This window comes from Urocitellus parryii, chromosome 8 (genome assembly GCF_045843805.1).
Source record: "Urocitellus parryii isolate mUroPar1 chromosome 8, mUroPar1.hap1, whole genome shotgun sequence".
In the NCBI taxonomy this organism is placed as follows: domain Eukaryota; kingdom Metazoa; phylum Chordata; class Mammalia; order Rodentia; family Sciuridae; genus Urocitellus; species Urocitellus parryii.
This window is the reverse complement of record NC_135538.1, coordinates 22305672-22324600: the sequence shown is the minus strand read 5'-3', so window position 1 is coordinate 22324600 and position 18929 is coordinate 22305672. Positions and strand designations below refer to the sequence as shown.

Genomic DNA, 18929 nt, shown 5'->3' with positions numbered 1-18929 from the left:
AAAGATGCAGAGACAGGTGAGCCATGCTCTCTGATGGGAAGAAATGATTCTAAGTATATACCAAAGAGAAAACCCCAGTGTCAAGGGATCTCACTCCAAGAGTAGAACAGGAACATAAGCATGAAGACTTGAGGTTTCTTAGCAAAACAAGAACAGTTACCAGTGCAGAGTGATATAAGACTAATCTGGAAAAACAGGTTGAGTCTCATAGCAAAGGCCTTTGAACGCAATGCCAAGAAACGGATTGAAGGTAGTTGGAATGCTTTAAAGAAGGGAACCAGATGATCAGGACTGTGTTTTGAGAGCTGTCCCTTGACAATAGAGGGTGCTGATGTATCTGGATGAGTGAATTTTACAGAGAAAATAATTTCTGAGAAGCAGGCAATTAGCATTAAAATCCTAGTTTCTTATTTTTTTTAAATTCCAGAATTCTCTTAACAATAAGTTTCATTTTCTACAATTTCTCCCCAAACTTGCCATTTTCTCCTGATGTTTAAGAAAATACTCCAACGCTTTCAAATGTTACTGACTGCAGGAACATCCAGTGTCCCTTTTCCCTTGCCTTCCACCTCTACTTTATCTGGCATTGAGGTTCCTCCCCTCCTTCTTCTGCTCACTCCATGGCCCAAAATGCTTGCAAAATACTTTTGAGTAATAGGCCATCAAAAAAAAAAAAAAAAAAAGAAAGGTCGTACAAATCCCAGAGGGTGCTTCTCTGTGACAGTGACTTGCTGTTACTCTCACTCCTTCCTTTCTCCTTATGTGAGGTTCTCAATGCCTGGGGGATTTGCCCTTGCAACATGAGCATGAAGATTGGCTTCATACTGAATATAGAAGCCATTCAGCCCATTGCCCCTGGAATCTTTCCAACCTGAATGGCAGGGGGATGAGAAAAGGTTCCTGGCTCCTTCTTTCAAGCTCCACCATGAGAGAGTTGCCCTGATAGGCTCATGTTCTCCCCGTGCTCCATAGGCAACATGGCATCAAGGCTCAAAGGGTGGCCTCAGAAGCTGAACTGCCCAGGTCTGAGCCCCAATCCACCACCTTCTCATCAGATAAACCTGAGCAATTTTCTTAATTATTCTTTGCTTCATTTTTCTCTATAATGGAATTGATGATGATGATGATGATAATGATAAAAATAACAAAATATACCTCAAATGATTATTGTTAAAATTGAATGAGTTTTAATCCATATAAAGTGCTACAGTTGCTAGCATGCAGAAAAGAGATCACACAGCATAACTTCAATCATATTTGCATATATTGAGTGAGCCGCTTTTACTATAGGATCTCATACATGCAACCCTAGTGAATTGGCTCTTTTCAAAGGTGAAAGACTTCAAATTTGTATTAGGCTAATTGAAATACATTTCCAAGAAGAGTAGTTCATTAGGGGCAAGAATCTTTGTTCTGGAATAGATTTTAAGATAACTGGGATAGTGAGTGACATCATAGTACAAGTCCAGTTAGTAAAATATTTATTGAATGAATGTAAAAGCAGCTTGGGAAGCAATGTGTCTCAGTTGGAGCACAGTTTCTGAAGTCACGGAGACTTGATGTCAAATGCTGACTGAACCAATTAGGAGTTCTATACTACCTTTGCCAGTCAAACCTTTGTTTTGCTATTTCCTTGTACATAAAATAAAGGTACAAATAACTACTGCATAAAGATTGTCATGAGAATTAAATATGATAATAGTTGAAATGTCTAGCATGAACTTAGCACAGTAGCTAAGTAAATGGTAGCTCTTCTTATTTATTCTACATTTATGTGCATCAATAACTAATGGAGGAAGCATTGTAAACACAAACGGATGAAGAGTCACATTCCCTCCTGTGTGTGCCTGTCAGATATTCCCAAAGATACAGACTAGTTTTTTGTACTTTTCCCCATACATTGTTTTCAGTATTGTGGTGCTTATTAAAGGATAAAAAAGGAGAAAAGAGGGAAAAATTGAAGGTAATCAGGCTGAGAAAGGTATATAAGGTAAAATACTGGAGAGGAGGCCTGAACAAAGTTGTGGGGCACATGGAGCCCAGTCATTGCTGAAAGACCTGCAGGACAGAAGAGCAGACAGGGGAGCCCATGGCAGGTAGATCCGCCTCTCCCTGCTCGTCCTCCACCCCACCTGACCTTCCCACTATTTATATACAAATGTGTTTCTCTTACCTTGTACACCTTAACAATATGGCAGGAGCATTTTGGCAAAGCGCACACCAGAACCCTTGGTGATTTGCCTTCTGGTCACCTCACCTAGCCAGTCTTCATCCTCACACTCTTTCATGGGCCATGTCTCCATGGTGGACCATCACTCACTTTGACTTCTTCTTGTCCTGGTAGATGAATTCCTTCCTTTCTGCTTTGTAATCCCCAGTCACAGGTAAAAACCCAGCTCAAATGTCTCCTGTTGTGTGCAGTCTTTCCCTGACCCACCCAAGCAGAGCAGATCCCTCAGGCCCTTGCATGTCAGCCATCTGGCTATAGCCCATCATGTTGTCTGGTTTTCTGAAGAAGGCAGTAATTAGAGAGATAGTCTATCAGAAGGACGAATGCTAATTGTCAAATGTCATGGGAGAAGTAAACAAAATAGGTCCCTCAAAAATCACTGTTACATTTTATGGTACAACATGGGCCATTTCTGGCATCCCATTCTCAAAAATAATTCCTTATTTGGAAGGAATATTACACCACACTCACCTCCCAAAAATTCCAAGTCCCCTTGGCACCTCATGGCCGCCATCATTAGGAAGATTTTGCAAGAGGTATTTACTGCCCTCCAGTCATATTAAAAATGCTTTTTAAATGCAAAATAATAGTCCAGTGAACCATGTCCCTGTCCTAGTGTAATTGTTTCTGTGATGCATAGTTTGCTCTTAATTGCAAAGATATGTGTGTCTTTGTTTATAATGTGTGACATTATTTGATTTATTTGGCCTAATTATAAAACCATATCCTAATAGTTGTTGGGGCTAAAGTTAGAGCTGAATGAATCCCAAATTTAGTACTTAGGCCAAAAAGAGATTGGGAAGTACCTGAGACACACAGACTCACTCGCAATGCACGTTGGTTCTATCTGAACCTGAGCTTTTGACCCTGGGTCACAGTTTTTCTAACCTCATTTTGAACATGAAGCTGCTCATGTGTAAAAAACAATTCAATCCCACTTGAGAGCTGTCAGGAACAGACACCCAAAACCGCACCAAAAAGGCATAATCAAAAATGTTCTGGAACTTTCTAGAGAGAGTCTACATCATGTTTACAGGCATGACCAAAAAAAAAAACTAACACCTCAGCTTTTAGGAGAGGGAGTCCCATGAGGAGGTTCCATTCTGGAGACTTCCGCAGAAAAGGACACTATAGTGTTTGAGATTGGCAGCTCTCCGTCGCTCTGATCACTGAAACATCTGTACTAGGAAGGAAGTGGCCGATTTGAACTGGTAGTGGAATTAATAACAACAGCTTCAGGATAAAACATTGGTTCATATTTTCAGAGGTAAAACTTTAGGTTCGCCGCTGAGCCTGTATCGTTTTTATTTCCAAGATGCCTGGATGTCATCTCTGTCTCTCTGTAAGAGGAAGCTGCCTCACCAACACATTCTAAATTTTTGGCCCCAAGGGAAGATCCACCCTAATTTTGCACAGGCCCCCACCCTATGTAGTGTTTTCCTGTACTCATAAAGCACTGGACTTTTGAGGGAGCCCAGAACTTTGCCCAAGATTGGAATCAGCCAGTGTTTTGTGATATCACTGTTTTCTGATGTCACCCCTTCTATCACTTTAAATATTACTTTGCTAATGCAATGGGCCTTATTTTAAAAACTGGGAAATTCCTTCTTACTTTATGTACAAATACAGATTTCCTATTTTTAATAGGATGGAAAAAAAAAAACAACAAGCATCCAAGTTACAACCTGGAGTGTATGACTTTTTTCATCCTAGGGAGGCTTTTCATATTATTTCCGTTTGTGGTGGACCTCATGGAGACTCTTTCTCACCCCATCTTCTCTGGGAGGCCCTGTCATGTCTCCAGCATGCCTGAAACCTGGGTGCCCATAAGACTGCAGGTCCACACTGACACACATACATACATACGCAAGTGCCATGCATACCTACACAGCTGTCCTTATATTTTTGATCATTAGTTGTCTTAGGGATATCAGAAAATCTAGATATCCTGACAACTGTGAAAGCAAAAGCAAGCTTGCTTGGTGATCTGATGCACCCTTAACCATGAGCACACTCTCAGAGGCTGCCTGTGTCCTGCTGATGCAGAAAAGTGGACCCCAGGTTGCCAGCTCTGTTACCCAACTAGACTGGTCACACCTCATATTCAAAACCAGGCTTTGCCTCCAAGGAAGAAATTATTTTCATATGGTACAGGAATAGCATCCTCCTATTGAAAAACAAGAAGTTTTAGAGACAAAGAGAAAGACAGTCTGGGGTCTTACAACCCTTCCAAGTGTACCTCCCATGACCTAAGGGCCTGTCACTAGGCTCCACCTCTTAAAGGTCCACCTGTACTCCCAGGATCAAGCCTCCCAACACAGGATCCCTTGGGAACAAGCCACACCAAAAACCACAGCAACAGTCTATATAAAGAACAACCCAATACAAGTCTTGGGAGCCCCCACTGTTTACCCCACTGTTTATTTCCTCTGTTTATCCAAAGTGAGCCTACACCTACCTGAGAATACTCAGGTTTTAAATAGTATTGGGGTGAGAGGAAACAGGTGCTTCTTGATTATGTCTCCAGTCCTCTGTAGCTGTCATCAAACCACTAGAGGGTTCTGACTTTATAGTAGCCCACTTTGTCATTTATGATTATTCAGATAATCACAGGAGGTAAGGGTGAGTAAAATTAATTTTATTAGAGTGAAGAACTCTTTGTTCCTTGGGGGGGCCAACCAAAAAATAGTTCTCGTCTGTGGGAAACAATATACGTGATCTTCAATCATGCACAGGCTTATGATTCTAAGATTATTCAACTCTGTTATATTTGAAAAATACAATGCTAAGGCAAAAAAAAAAAAAAGAACAACAACATGGGATTTGGAGGCAGATTCAAAACAGATCTGTTTTGAATCCTCCCTCTGGATCTAGTAGCTGAGTGATCTTAGGCAAAATAATTAACCTCTATGAGCTTTTTTTTTTCTCATCTACAGAATGAAGTTAATAATAATCACTTAGGAGAATGTTCAGAACATTAAGTTATCTCAACAAATATTCCTCAAGTTCCTTCTAAGCGCCAACAAGGTCTTTTCTAAGTACTGCAAATGCCACAGTGAATAAAACATAAGATTTCCATTCTTGTGCAGCTGGTAGTCTTAAAAGGGAACAGACCCTTTCTAACCTGGTCCTTAAGTCTTTGAAGCAGTGTTGCCTAGAAATGGATTCAAACTGGATTTCTTGTACCTAAAGTTCTAAAATAACTATCCCTCTTGCTACCACAGATTTGGAGTTATAGCTTAGCTGCTAAAAGTTACTTAAAATTCAAAATGACCATCTATAAAGTTTTACCATCTTTTTAGTTCATAAAACTTTAAACTAGGGCAACACTTGCAATAAATCTTTGGTATTATGTTGACTTTTGCTAGTAGATGCTATTTACAAGTAAATATGATTTGCATTATAAATGTTCAGAGGAGAAGATAAACATTCTTTAGTACATGAAAATTCTGAATGATAAGAATGGTCTAGAAAAACTTTCCTCCTTAGTGGTTATGTCACTGATGGAACAAGTTGTTCCTTTTTAGTGTTTCAAGGGTAAAGTGATCTACAAAGATCTTCCTTTTTTAAAGTAGATTTTTCTGCTTGCCATCAGTAAAGTACACCCTAACCCTGTGCTGATTGTCAGCAAGTAGACTAGATAAAATAATAGTCACTGGGTAACTAAGGATATTTAGGTTGATCGTTTGAACTAATATAAATTTGTAGAAAAATGGGTTCATTTCTACTCATTTTGGATTGCAGAGGCAGAACTAAGAAATACCTTAATATGAATGAGCTCAAACTAATATCATTCTCATTTATAACCACATGGGTTATCAGAGTCAACATTATCTTCAATGTAAAGGTTCGAAGAATTTTTTTCTATGTAAGGTTTGATAAGAAATTACCTTATTGCTAGCTGTATTTTTAATTTTACACAGTGAAAGTATTGTTGCTATCTCAAACTGTTGGTAAAATTCCAGACCAGTGTCATCGGAGGTAACTCGATTACAATAAAAATACAAGAGAATGGTTCTTTAAAATGCATTTATCTTTTCTGTATTAGCACATATGTGCATTTTGCATGCTTCCCTACAGAGCTAATTATACTGTTTCAAAACAATAATAATAGTAAAGAAGATAAAAGATGAAGAAACATAAAGCTACCCAACTGTGGGATCACTCTCCTGACATCCTTGGAATGCCACTCTAATTACTAATGAAATGGCACTTAGAACAGTTATCTAGAGGAGACTGTTGAGGCTAAAAAACAAAAAAAAATCCACCATTTTAATATTTCTTTCAAAATCACTTTTTTTTTCCTATTTTGTCTATGGACATTAACAATAAATTGCTCCAGAGATGCTTACCTTGATATCCCCAGCATGTCTTTGACCTGCCAACACCTACCTGCCACCTGGCTTCATTTTTGCTGAAATACTTGTTATAATATGAGTTTGAAAATCAGGACATTAACTTGTCTACTTTTCTTTGCATATGCAAACAACACAGCATGAGCAGGACAAAGATTCTTCCATGGCTGTTCAGGAGTTACTAAATAAAATTCAACCCTGCCAACAGATCGATTTTCAGTCATTTCTGCCATCTTTGCACTTTTAAGAAACTCTAGAATTGACAAGTAAGGATATATCCTGACACACTTTTATCTAAGAAGCTCTTGGAATCTTATGTATAGCTACCATATTTCAGTACCAAAGAATATTTTGGATCTCAGAGGGATTTAAGAACTTGAATTTCCTTCTTACCCTTTGGGTAGATACATTTCATCTCCATTCTGGTCCCTTGTACTTAGTATATAGAGTAACCACTGGATCAGAAAGACTGAGGGAATGTTCCACTTAACTTCTTGGGATTCTGCCTTCAAACATCATATTTAAATCTATGTACTGCTGGTACATACTGGCAAAGCCTTTTGGGAAGCAAATTTGATGTTGTTTCCTAATCTGATGCTGATACACACATAATTTGGCAGTAGGTGTCAGTAGCTTTAAAATCTTCAGATACTTTAACTCCAAGGAAATACTTTAACATTCAGACCTTCAAAGAGTTCTATTTTAAAAAGTTGATAATGACATTTCTAATAAATGAAAAATTGAAAACCCTTTACTGTCTGATTTCCAAGGACAGGAATTGGTTGAATAAATTTTAGTACATACACATAATAGAATTTTAAGCAGTTATGGTCAGGGTTGGTGGTCTAGAAGAATTTCTAAAATGGAATAACAAAAATTCTCATGCTACAATAGTGAGATAAAAATCTAAAACTAAATTGCATGCACAGTATGATCTTAAAGATATATAAATAATATGACCAAGGAGGAAAGAAACAACAACCCATCCCCCCTAAATGTTAGCTATGGTTATTTTTGTTCCAGTTCTTTTTGCTCTACCTCTTTCTATGGCAACAAAATTTCCTATCATGGACATCAAATAAAACAAAATTTCAAAAGTTAAGATACAGAAGAAAAATGGAGCAGTTGTTGCGGGACATGTTGTCGTGTCTTTCTCCCTCTCTGGCGTGTTATATACTTTCTACTCTGGCCCCTTCTTGGGAATTTACACTGTCATTTTCCTACTGGAGAAAAAATACAACTGTAGAAAGGCAATGATAAGAATCTGTGTCACCTAGTCTCTGTTCTTTTCCAGCACACGACGGTTTTGCCCTTTATATTAATCGAGATGAGGACATCGCACCATCAGTATCCCAGCAGGAGCAGTGGACTCACAGCCATATGCACCTTCTCTGTGGGCTATATATTATGGTAAGGACCGTGCCTGCTGGGCCTTCATATTGTATGAGATTTTGCACAGCTAAATTTGGGCACATATTGCATTATGGATATAATCACTAACAGATTCACACTGTGTGCCTCATTTGGTCCAAGACCTGGGCTTTGTCTCGTTTCCCCAGATGCTTATATTTTTAGAAAGTATATGCCAAACCTCACACAGCAGGAATTTGTTGAACAATCCCATGTAAGCAGTGGTTCTTCCAAGGCTACATTTTTCAACTCTTTTTTCAAACTAAATGTTTTTCTTGGACACCAATTTTATAGCTTAAGGGCTTTTTAGCTTGGGATTTTCTTGTTGTCGCTTTTGTTGGGGGTGGGGTGGAGAAATTGCAACAAACATGAAATAAGGACCGAAGAAATGACCTCTTAGAACAGCAACTTTAATAGGAAGCGAGCGAAAATTTTCTGAATGTGTTTAAAACTTGTTCCAGAATTAGCTATTACATATAGAGTGTGTTTAATTGTTTGAAGGTTGAATGTTGGGGTACATCAGCCACAAGAAATCTCCATGTGGTCTATTGGACACAGTGAAGTCCCAAGAGTAAGGTGACAAATTTATCTGATAAGAGTTTTTGCCTGGCAAGTTTACTTCACATTAATTTAAGTTTTTATCATGTTTTAATACTTCAAAATTTATTTATCTTACCATAGAGGAGTACTAATTTCTCTTTATAATTCCACATCTGCTTTGGTATATTAACACACACATACTCCTCTTGACTGAGCTGTCCCTCCCACCAGCATTTCTGTCTCTTGAGACACTTTTGTCCTGAGTTCTGGGTCACCATCCCCTCCTCTAAGCCTGAAGGACTGGATAATGTTCTTCCAAACACCCCACAACTGTACTTCATCCCGCCAAGAGCCCAGAGCTCTTTGGGAGGCCCAGTCTCCATGGAGTATTTGCTTCATCCAGCCTAGAAATATAAAGTACAGCCAGTCCAGGACTTCACATACTATGCATAAACAATCACATAATGCCCCGGATCTGATCAGAAGGAGAAATTGCTGCCAGGAAGTCACACTATATGGCTGGATCCAAGGGGCATCCAGATAGTGGACCCCAAAATAAACATGCAGAGAAGTTCATCCCAACTGACACTCCATCAACTAGTAAGGAGCCATTTGCAAGCACTGGGAAAGAGTCCTAGTTACTTTCCAGAGTTGGTTTCCTGTTATTGTTGTTGTTTGTTTGTTTTGTTTTTCTGCATGCAATACCTTAAGTATTGACTTGGTCTGATAGAAAAAGTCCAAAAGATCACAGATGAAATGTGATTAACGTTATGTCTTGGAAATGAACTTCCCTGCTTTTTACATATAAACTTGATATTCAATGACTGTTCCCTTTCAGAAGAATCGAGTAGGGAAGCTACAGTCACTGCAAGGAAGCTACAAAAGCTAAACATACCTGAAACTGCCTTTAACATGAGCTTAAAAGTCAACCTCTCATACCCACACCTCCACCTATGGGACAGGCAGGTTTTGCTCTCTGGAAACCGTGGTATATGTCTGAGGGTTCATTTTTATCCTATTCAGTTTTCTTGTAAAGCCCCAGAGGTTTTAGGAACTGTGTTCTTTTTGATGGCCTTTCTTCGAAACTGTGTATACAATCAACCCACGTTCCAAAGAGGCATGGGGGAAATACCACACAGTCTTCATTATAGACCCCCAAGATCCCTCATTACAGTGAAGCATGACTCATGCTCTTGTGCCAAGTGAGGCTTGCCAGCTCCATGTACTCCCAAGCAAACCAGTACTTGTTTGGTCCGTGTGTTTGCATTAACCAGAGAATTCCCTCAGATTTGTTCTGAGAAAGCTTTCAAAGTAAGCATTTTCCTTTGGTGTTCTGCCCCAGGCACTCATAGCCATGCCAAGAGCTGAACAATGCCTCTCATGTCATGTCACATTGTATAAACCCAGAGATTTAATTGTTATCAAAAAGGCACTGGCTTTGGCTCCCTTCTAGACTATCTCAGAACTCACATACCAGGAACACAACAGCGGAAGTTTCTGGATATGAAATCTTTGGATAGCATTCCAGTGTTGGAACTGGACATTCTGGAACCTCATGCCAAGATGAAGAAAAAAATAAAGCAGTCTTCTTATCATGTGCTAATTATAAAATAAGTAGATCTCCTTTATAGTACTGAGTAGGGTTGAGCTGACTGTGTACCTTGGGGCTGTGGGCCAGCACGTCCACTTCTTTCCTCAGAAACTCACTGGCTTTCAGTTTCCTCCCCATTGAAAGTTATTCTTTTCTTAGGTTTGGAGAAGGAGAGTTGAGAAATCCCAGGAGAGATGCCTGGACTTTCCCTCAGTGATGCACCCTGAGCTCCCACACTCAGTGGCTTGTCCAGCCTTGTCCCAGTCCTCCCAAGCTTAACACCCAAGTCCATCCCAGGTCCTCTCGTGACCATGTCTGCCTGCCCACCAGGCTGCTTTCTCCATCTACCCAAATGTTTCAGACATAAACAACCTTCTGTTCACTTTATGGCGAGCTCCTAACTCTTTTCCTGAATCCTTGTCCTCCATCATCATTTCCCATCATCATTGGTAAGGTTTCTCCTAATAAATGAAAGGATCCTTTTTGTCTCATGCTGCATACAACACAGAGGTCCCCTTGGTTATTCATATGACAGTGATTATCAAGGTTTGTAGTAGGTACCATTCTTCTGAAGTGGACACCATGCCAAGTGGTTTTCAAATATCACAGTATTGTTCCCCCAGGAGACCTATGGGATGGGCATATCTTTCCCATTTCACAAAAAAAGGAGCTAAAACTCAGAAAGCTTGTTTGACTCAATCAGGACAAGACACTGGGCTTTGCCAGAACTATAGATGTGTGGCTCAGAATCCATATTATTAGCTATACCCTTGCCTGCCTCTTCCTGTAGGAAGAGTAACTCTATGGATGAAAGTATTATATGGAGTTTTGGTTTTGTTGTATTTTAAAGAAACAAACCAGAAACAGCAAAGTCTAGGAGTTAAGCCTATTTCCTGGGTTGGAATTCTGGCCCCTCCACTTCACCTTTCTAGGCTCATCCAGATGTAAAATAGGGAGAAAGATAGTTTATCCCTCAGAGAACAGTTGTAAGAAGTCAATGACTGAATGTACAACCTAGAGAACAATGCCTAGCTCATAGTAAAAAGTTCCTATATTTGCTACTATCAGTTCTGAGAAACTCCCCAACAAATGGTAATACTAGCACCTAATGTTTTCTTTTCAAAGGTTTGAGAATATTAGTTAGGATGCCATAAGTTTTTTCTCCCTTTACTTATTTCACTCACTCACTCTTCACTTTTTCTATGGGACTTGAAAATATCATTTTTTATTGTCTTAGGGCCCTAATGGTTTCATATAAATACCATATTCCAAACACCATTATCCCAAATGTGTTCATAATTTTCCAACACAGGAAATGGAGCAAAATCAGAATGAAAAAAGACCTTTACTTTGTGATGCAATCCTAAATTGTCTCATGATTTTATTTGCCACTAAGCTTGATTATCTTTGGGTCATGCGATTGTGGATAATTTTTTTTTCTTACTGAAACTTCTGCATTTTCTCACGTTTCCACTGGAAACATCATTATTTCTATTTACATATATTACCTTTAAACATAAAAAATTAAAAAAAAAACAAAAGTAACAGTGCACTCAGATTTTTTAAAAGAATTTTATTCATGAACGAGTAAAATTTCGACTAAGAAAACGAAATTTTAGACCACATTTAAGTCCTCCCATTTAATTGGATGCTTCTTCACCAGTTAAACATATCTGGCCCACGGGTAATTGTTCTTTGATCAGAGGATGACACTTTTCTCTGTTCAGCTTGAACCTTTCACTCCACCACAACTGCCCCCCTGTTGGCTTTTATGTCTGTACTAGTGCTTCAAGGTTTTCCTGATTTTTCTGGGCCTGGGATGAACGAGTAACTTCTAAGTACTTCACATTCTGAATAGAGATGCCTTTCTTGGGGTTGTAAGAGACAACCAAAGGGCTCTGTTCCCTTGCCCATCCCCAGAGCTACCCACACTCTTCATCATGGCCATCTCCCCCTGCCTCCAGCTCCAGCTTGACTGAGAAAGCGAAAGAAGGTCTTTGCAGACTTGAATTTGGGGTCTGAGGGAGCCATTAGGGGATGGAAAAATGTAACACGTAAAGGAAGTGCTCCCCATGCTCACCAAAGCCAAGTGTGAGAGGCTCCAAGAGAATCTCTGGTAAATACCAGGGCTGAGGCAGGAATCCACTCAAGAAGCAGACTTTTCATTTCTCTTATGCCTCATAACTGTGCAAGGAAAGTGGCATGTGGAGAGAGGGACTGCTGTAGAGCCGCCCCCCGATCTCATGGTTGTATGTTTCCAAGATGAATGAGTTTCTTATGGGTATGACTTGACACAGAGGAAGGTTTCCCATTGAGCTGTCTTGATAGGCCCCCAAGAAGTCCAGTCCCCTGGGCAAGAGTTATCCAGCAACTCAGTTATCCACAACTCTGTGTTGTGCTCCCATGGGCAGAAGCTGAGCTGTGTTATGTGTGTCGAGGGAGCCAGCCATATTCCCCGCATCAGGAAACTCTGCAGTGGAGAAGCCCTTCAGAGACTCCTACAAATCTCACACCTGAGTCCCAAGAAAAAAGTGGGCATTTAGACTGCAGCTTCAGTACACTGATCAGCAAGATGTTGGGATTAGCCAGAGAAACAGAGGCAGCCACTTACAGAAAAAAAGGCAGTGGAGTCTGAAGGTATTTATCCTCCTCTCATTTCTCCTCTCAGACCTCCGGGCAGCGGAGAGGCATCTCAGAACCAGGCCATGCCCTCCCCTCAAGGCTCTGGAGTGGTGGAAGAATGAAGAAGCAGAGTCCCCACCTACCAGCCTCCTGTGTTTGAGGAAAGCAGAGGGCCAGATGCTGGGTCAGAGTGAGAAGGGAGAGTGCACAGAGACTCCTGGGGTTGGGGAGGGCCACCGAGGGCCTTGTGGGTCATTGTAAGGACTTTGTGCTTAATTCAGAGTGAAATCTAGAGTCATTGGAAAGCTGGAACAGAGCATTTACATGACCCGAGAGGTTTTTAGAGGGTCCCTTGGGCTACTTTGTTAAGAGTGGATTGGGGCAAGGGATTGTTTTAGTCAGCTCTTTCACTGCTCTGACTAAAAGACCCAATAAGAACAATTTTAGAGGAGGAAAAGTTTATTAGGAGGTTCACAATTTCAAAGGCCTCAGTCCATATACAGCTGGCTTCATTCCTCGGGCCTCAAGATGAAGCAGAACATCATGGCAGAAGAGTATGGTGGAGGGAAGCAGCTCACATGATGGTCAGGAAGGAGAGAGAGAGAGAGAGAGAGAGAGAGAGAGAGAGAGAGAGAGAATCCACTCACCAGATACAAGATATAGACCCCAAGAGCATGCCCCCAATGCCCACCTCCTCCTGCCACACCCTGCCTTCAGTTACCACTCAGTTAATCCCCAGTAGGGGATTAATTCACTGATTGGGTTAAGGCTCTCATAACCCAATCATTTCACTTCTGAATGCTCTTGCATTATTTCAGACATGAGCTTTTGGGCGACACCTAATATCTAAACCATAACAGGGATGGGACAGGGGAAGAGATGGGAGGCTATGGAAGTCATCCTGCTGAGAGACAATGTGGCTTGGCCTCTGATGGTAGAAATGGGGATGGCTGAAGGTACAGTCAACAGGACTTCGTGACCCAGTCAATAAACTCCAGACATAGCCCCTTTAACAATATTTAACCTTGATATGGAAGACAAAATAATGCCTACCCTACCCCCAAATGCCTACCCTACCCTACACCCTGGTCATCAGAAAATGTGAATGGTCCCTGGAAAAAGGACCTTGAGGTGTGATCAGGTTAAGGATGGATGAGATTATCCTGTGTTGGCCCAGAGGACCACGGGAGTCTTAGAGGGGAAGAACCTTTCATAGTTGAGGTCAGAGCGAGACACGATCTGAAAGAACAGTCTCAAAGATGGAAGTTGGGAAGGACCCAGACCTCCACTCCTGGCTCTGAAGGTAGAGGAAGGAGGCCGCCATGAGCAAGGGACACAGGCCATCTCTAGAAGCTGAGAAGGGCAGAGAAGAGAATTTTCCTCTGAAGTTAGACATCTAATCTATAGAATTTTAAGCTTATGTTGTGTTAAGTCATGAAGTTTGTGGCGATAAGTTATAGCAATAATAGCAAACTAATATACCTAGCAAATCATTCAATCTCTGTGGGCCACAGTTTCTCCACTTGAGGAAATAAGAAATAGGATACTTAACAGGCAGGATTACTGTGAGAATCAGAAAAAAAAATGGGTATACAATGCCCACCCCGTAATTGACACTCAGTACAATGGCCAATACTGTAGTTCTGTTTATACTCTTGAAAATGCTCGGTCTTTGGAAAGCCTAGATTTAGCACTTTCTGCATGTGTCTTCCTTCATGAACCTGTGGGGCTTATTCTGGGAGCAGAAGTCCAGATCATTGAATTCAGAGGCTCCTTGTTCACTTTCCCTCTTCCTCGGCCTTTGAGCATGTTGCTTAGCCTTCCCTAGCCTCATTTTTACCACCTATAAAACACAGAAGAACACCTGTGTCACAGGCATGGAGGGATGCTCAGGAAATGAACGGATCTTTCCTTCCTTCTAGGCCACAATAAAAAAAAAAACCAAATGTCTACAGAGTCTCCATGAGAGACGCCCATTTTCTTTCTCTTTCTCTTCCCCACCAACCTTATTTAATTTTCATTTTATCCTCTGCTCTTCTTATGGGTTTTGGTCCTCTTCATGGGATTTCTATCTTTGTACCCTATTAAGAATGCTAAAGAGTTTTCTGAAATTTTCTTATGGTTCATATATTAAGTTATTTCTGGAGCTCTGATTTCCCCCTGAGAATTGAGAATGTCATTGCTTTCCCATTGTTCCAATCTGCTTGTTTTCAGAAGCACTTTGTTGAGAGTATGTTGCTTTCTCATTCTTTTAACAAGAAGTCTATCTTTACTCTTGAGGGCTTAGCCACTGAGATGTGGCTTGTGCTGGGCCACTCCGAGAATCGGCTGGGGTGCGTGTCCAATCAGTTTCTTAGATCTGCTTCCACACAGAAAGGCCTGTATCTCTAATCCATCTCAATTCCCAGGATTTATCATTTGGAATTCATCTTCTCCTACCTGCAAGAGTCAGTTCTCAGACAATCTGGGAATACCTGGAGACGGGAAAATCCCCATGTGCTATTAACTTTCCCCACCCAAGAGTCATTTTCTATATGGTTATGGGCCTTCCCACACTCCCAGCTTCCCACCCACAACCACACCATTCCTTCTTTCCCTCAGTCTTCTCAGATTAACAGGTTGATGCTGCTTGTGTCTTTGATGCTACTTGGCAGTTTTCCCATGTGGACATCTCTGTCCACTTTCATCTTCCTCCACCTCATTCTTCCACTCCTCTCAATGGATGGCCTTTTATGCCACAGAGAAAACCAGACTTCCAACAAAGACTCCTTCACCTTCCTCCTGCAGGTGCTCTCTCTGCACTCACCCTCTTCTCATCTTGGAGATGTGTTTCCTCACTTTTCAACAGGCAGCCCTCCCCTCTGTGAGCTGGCCCCATCCCCTCCCAGCTTCTGGAACCTCATCTGTCAATCATCATTTCATTCTTCTGTAACTTCAGCCTCACTCTTGGATCCTTACAGTCTAGTCCCCATGTTCACCTTACAAAAATTGCTTTTCCAAGATCACCCCCTTGGAAATCCAGCTACTACCCCACTTCCTACTCACAGCCGAGTTGTTCCCAGGAGTCGTTTAGACTGTCTTAACTCTCGCTTACACATCAAAGAGACAGGATAATGTAGTGTTCTGGTTGAAAAAATGAACTCATGTCTAAATTCTCTTTCTGCTACATGACCTTGAGCAATTCATTAAACCTCTCAATGCCTTAATTTCCTCATCTGTGGAATGAGATAATAATTGTACCTATTTCTTAACATTAAACATTAAAATAATGTTCATCTTGAGTATATATAAGGCATGTAAGATAATACCTAGCACAGAGTCTGTACTGTAATATTATTATTATTAACCCACTTTAATGTGGCTTTGCTGATATCACTAGTGGCTTGTATCTTAAGGAAGTCATGGAATGCTTTGTAGGCCTCTTCTCAGTGGATGTTTTTTGCACTCTTTCCGCAAAACTCTCTTTCCCTGACTTCAGTAATATAACAGTCTCCCTATTCTTTCCCTCTCCAGTTTCTCATGGTGATCCCCTTAGCTTTTTTTGAAGGTTCTTCCAATTCTACCCAAACCTCTATATTGGAGGGGTGTTTTTGACCCAGTACTAGGTCCTCTTCTGTTACTACCAATTCTCCCTGGTCCATTCAGTCCCCTCTGTGTTTGCAGTACCTCCCAAATCTTCATCCAGCAGCTCTCTACTGAGCCTACTCCATAATCTACCCACTTAGCAATTTCAAGCCAACCTCATATCATACCTGATTTCCCATCCCACCTCCAAACCTGCATACCCTGCCATCATCACCTACCCTGTTACCCATGTCAGAAATCTAGGAGACACTCTCAGTCTCTCTTGGACATACAACAGGCAGTGGCTTATCAATTTCTGGCTTTTAAACCTGCAAGGTACTTCTATAACCCTCACACCTTGCTCTACTTCCATGGCCAACACCATGGTCCAAGCTCAGTTATCTCTATCCTAAACCACCACATAAAACTAGCGTCCTCCACCCACCCTATCTATTCACGGGATCACTGAGTGATCTTTTAAAAACAAACATAAGCATGCCACTCCTTTGCTACAAAGTTTGGCTGATTTCTCATTGCTTCTAGGGATTAGGACAAAATTCTTTACGTGGTGGTTTAGGGAGCCCTGCATTACCTGACCCCTGATGACCTCTCCTCTGCTTCCTCTTCCCCTTTGCTAACTAGGCCAGCCACAGTGAACTGTCTCTTTGATTATCAAGAGATTATCCAATTATCTCCCCAAATTTACCACTTTCACCCTGCTCATACCCCACCCAACCCACCTTCCCCCACCATGACTCCCACTTCTGTTAACTCCTCTCTCAGGCTCTGGCCTGATTTTCTTTCTCAGTAGTGGGGGCCTTCTGGGTTTCTCCACACTTGGCAGCTTCTGTGTGGTACACCTACTGTAATCCCCTGTTCACCTGTGCCTGGGGATTTCCACATTGCATCTAGTCTTGTAAGTTTGTGGGGTTTTCTTTATCCCCAAAAGTCTGTCCCCATAGTCCTTTCCCCTCACTATCTAGAGCAAGAGAAGATCACCACCTGAAATAATCTTAAAGAAAACAGAAAGCCTTGTCTTCTACAGTATTCTAAGGGTTAATTATCTTTAGACATAGCATCAATCGAAATGTCATAGACAAGATTCTTAATTTTGAGAGCTCAAGAAGAGATTGTGACAGTGAGTTCTAACTGAAAGTTGCATTGTATATATAGCCCCCACACCCCTCTCTTAACACTTAGCTTGATGGTAGCCACATAAACTGTTGGCAATGCCACTCCCATTTATTTCTGCAAGACTGAGTTTCAACTGTATCATCTCATCTCCCACCTGCCTGATTCGTTTAAATTGCCAACTGAAGCTGATAATCCTGTAGGAGAAACTTCACAGACTCCACTTCTTGTCTGACATCCTGTATGGGAGATGGTCCAGTTCAGGCAATAGGAACATCTCAAGTAGAGGAAAATTTCATTTTCTTTTTAGCAAAATTATAGCCTCTGCCTTTTCCTGAGCCGAGCTTCTGCAGGTTCTCAGAGAGTTTGAGAGCACTTTGAAGGCTCAGAACATTCTCTGATGGACTGCACTGGAGGCTTTACAGGAGCATCTTCACAGTGACCTCAGCCCTGCCCTGCTCACCTTCAGCAGAGGGTTTCCAGAGCCAGGAATAACCAGGAGGAAAACAGTTCCCAGGCATGGTCTCTCCCACAAGTGCTGGGTTCCCAGGAGACACAGAATAAAAACCAATTGAAAATAAACAATTCAGATGAGGAGATATCTGCACCAGCGTTGAATTTATATTCCAAGAGTCAATAGAATCTAAAGCCAAAAGATCATTTGTTTGAGATTAATGGAAATGGCGAGAGAAACTTAGTCTAAAGATCACCATATAAAATTTTGATTTTATACATCCCCTAATAGTTTTCTAAGGAAACAAAGCATCTTGATTATTATTATTACCGTAATAGTCTAGATCTTATTTTGACATATTTAGGTACATGTTGATAGATGACAAAGTTCACTGACTTTCTCAAAGAAGTGTCTGTTGAGTGCCTACCATGTGTAAGGCCTTATGCCAGGTGGGGGAGGTAAACAATGGGAAGAGCTTTGGTTCTGACCTAGAAACTTCTACACTATTAAAGGACACAGGGAAATAAGCAGCAATTAGACTTGATGAAGCCTGTTTATAAAAAGGAGAAGTAGGTGGATCTCCGAGAGCCCAGAGTTCTCTAACCTGTTTTACAGAGTCATGAAAGTGACGTTATAACCTGCCCTTTTGTGGGTGAATAGGAGCGAGCCCTATGAAGGTCCCTGGTAAAAGCCCCAGCCAGATAAAGGAGAGACAAGCCTCAGAAAGCCAAAGAAGTTCAGTGCACCTGGAGCCAGTGACCTTGACCTTCCTCCACTTTCATTTTACCTTCCCCAAACGTCCTTCTCTGAGCAGGTTTCTTGGTGATTGAGTGGGTGGGTGGGTGTTCTGTCCTCTTTCTGTGCTACCAGCTGTTCTCTGGTCACTTCTTCCCAGCCTCCCTGACAGCCCACTCTTCCACACCCTCCCTGTGTTCCAACTCTGAGCAAGCATTCTTACCCTGCCTCCCATCTATTTTCCACTTCTTGGCCAGAGAGTTTGTTTTTTAAATGCAAATTTTATCATGTCAATCC

General features: G+C 41.2%; 1 protein-coding gene across 4 annotated transcripts in view; it reads left to right on the top strand.

Moving 5' to 3' along the window:
- Aig1 (androgen induced 1) overlaps window positions 1-18929 on the top strand; it is a 237753-nt gene that overhangs the window by 184612 nt on the left and 34212 nt on the right. For 2 of the 4 annotated variants that reach the window (XM_077801682.1, XM_026397622.2), the window contains one exon: window positions 7880-7995. In XM_077801682.1, the coding sequence (XP_077657808.1) occupies window positions 7880-7995 (116 nt within the window). Of the gene's footprint in view, window positions 1-7879; window positions 7996-8496; window positions 8572-18929 lie in introns of all 4 variants that reach the window. The other 2 variants (XM_077801681.1, XM_026397621.2) reach the window with 2 other exon arrangements.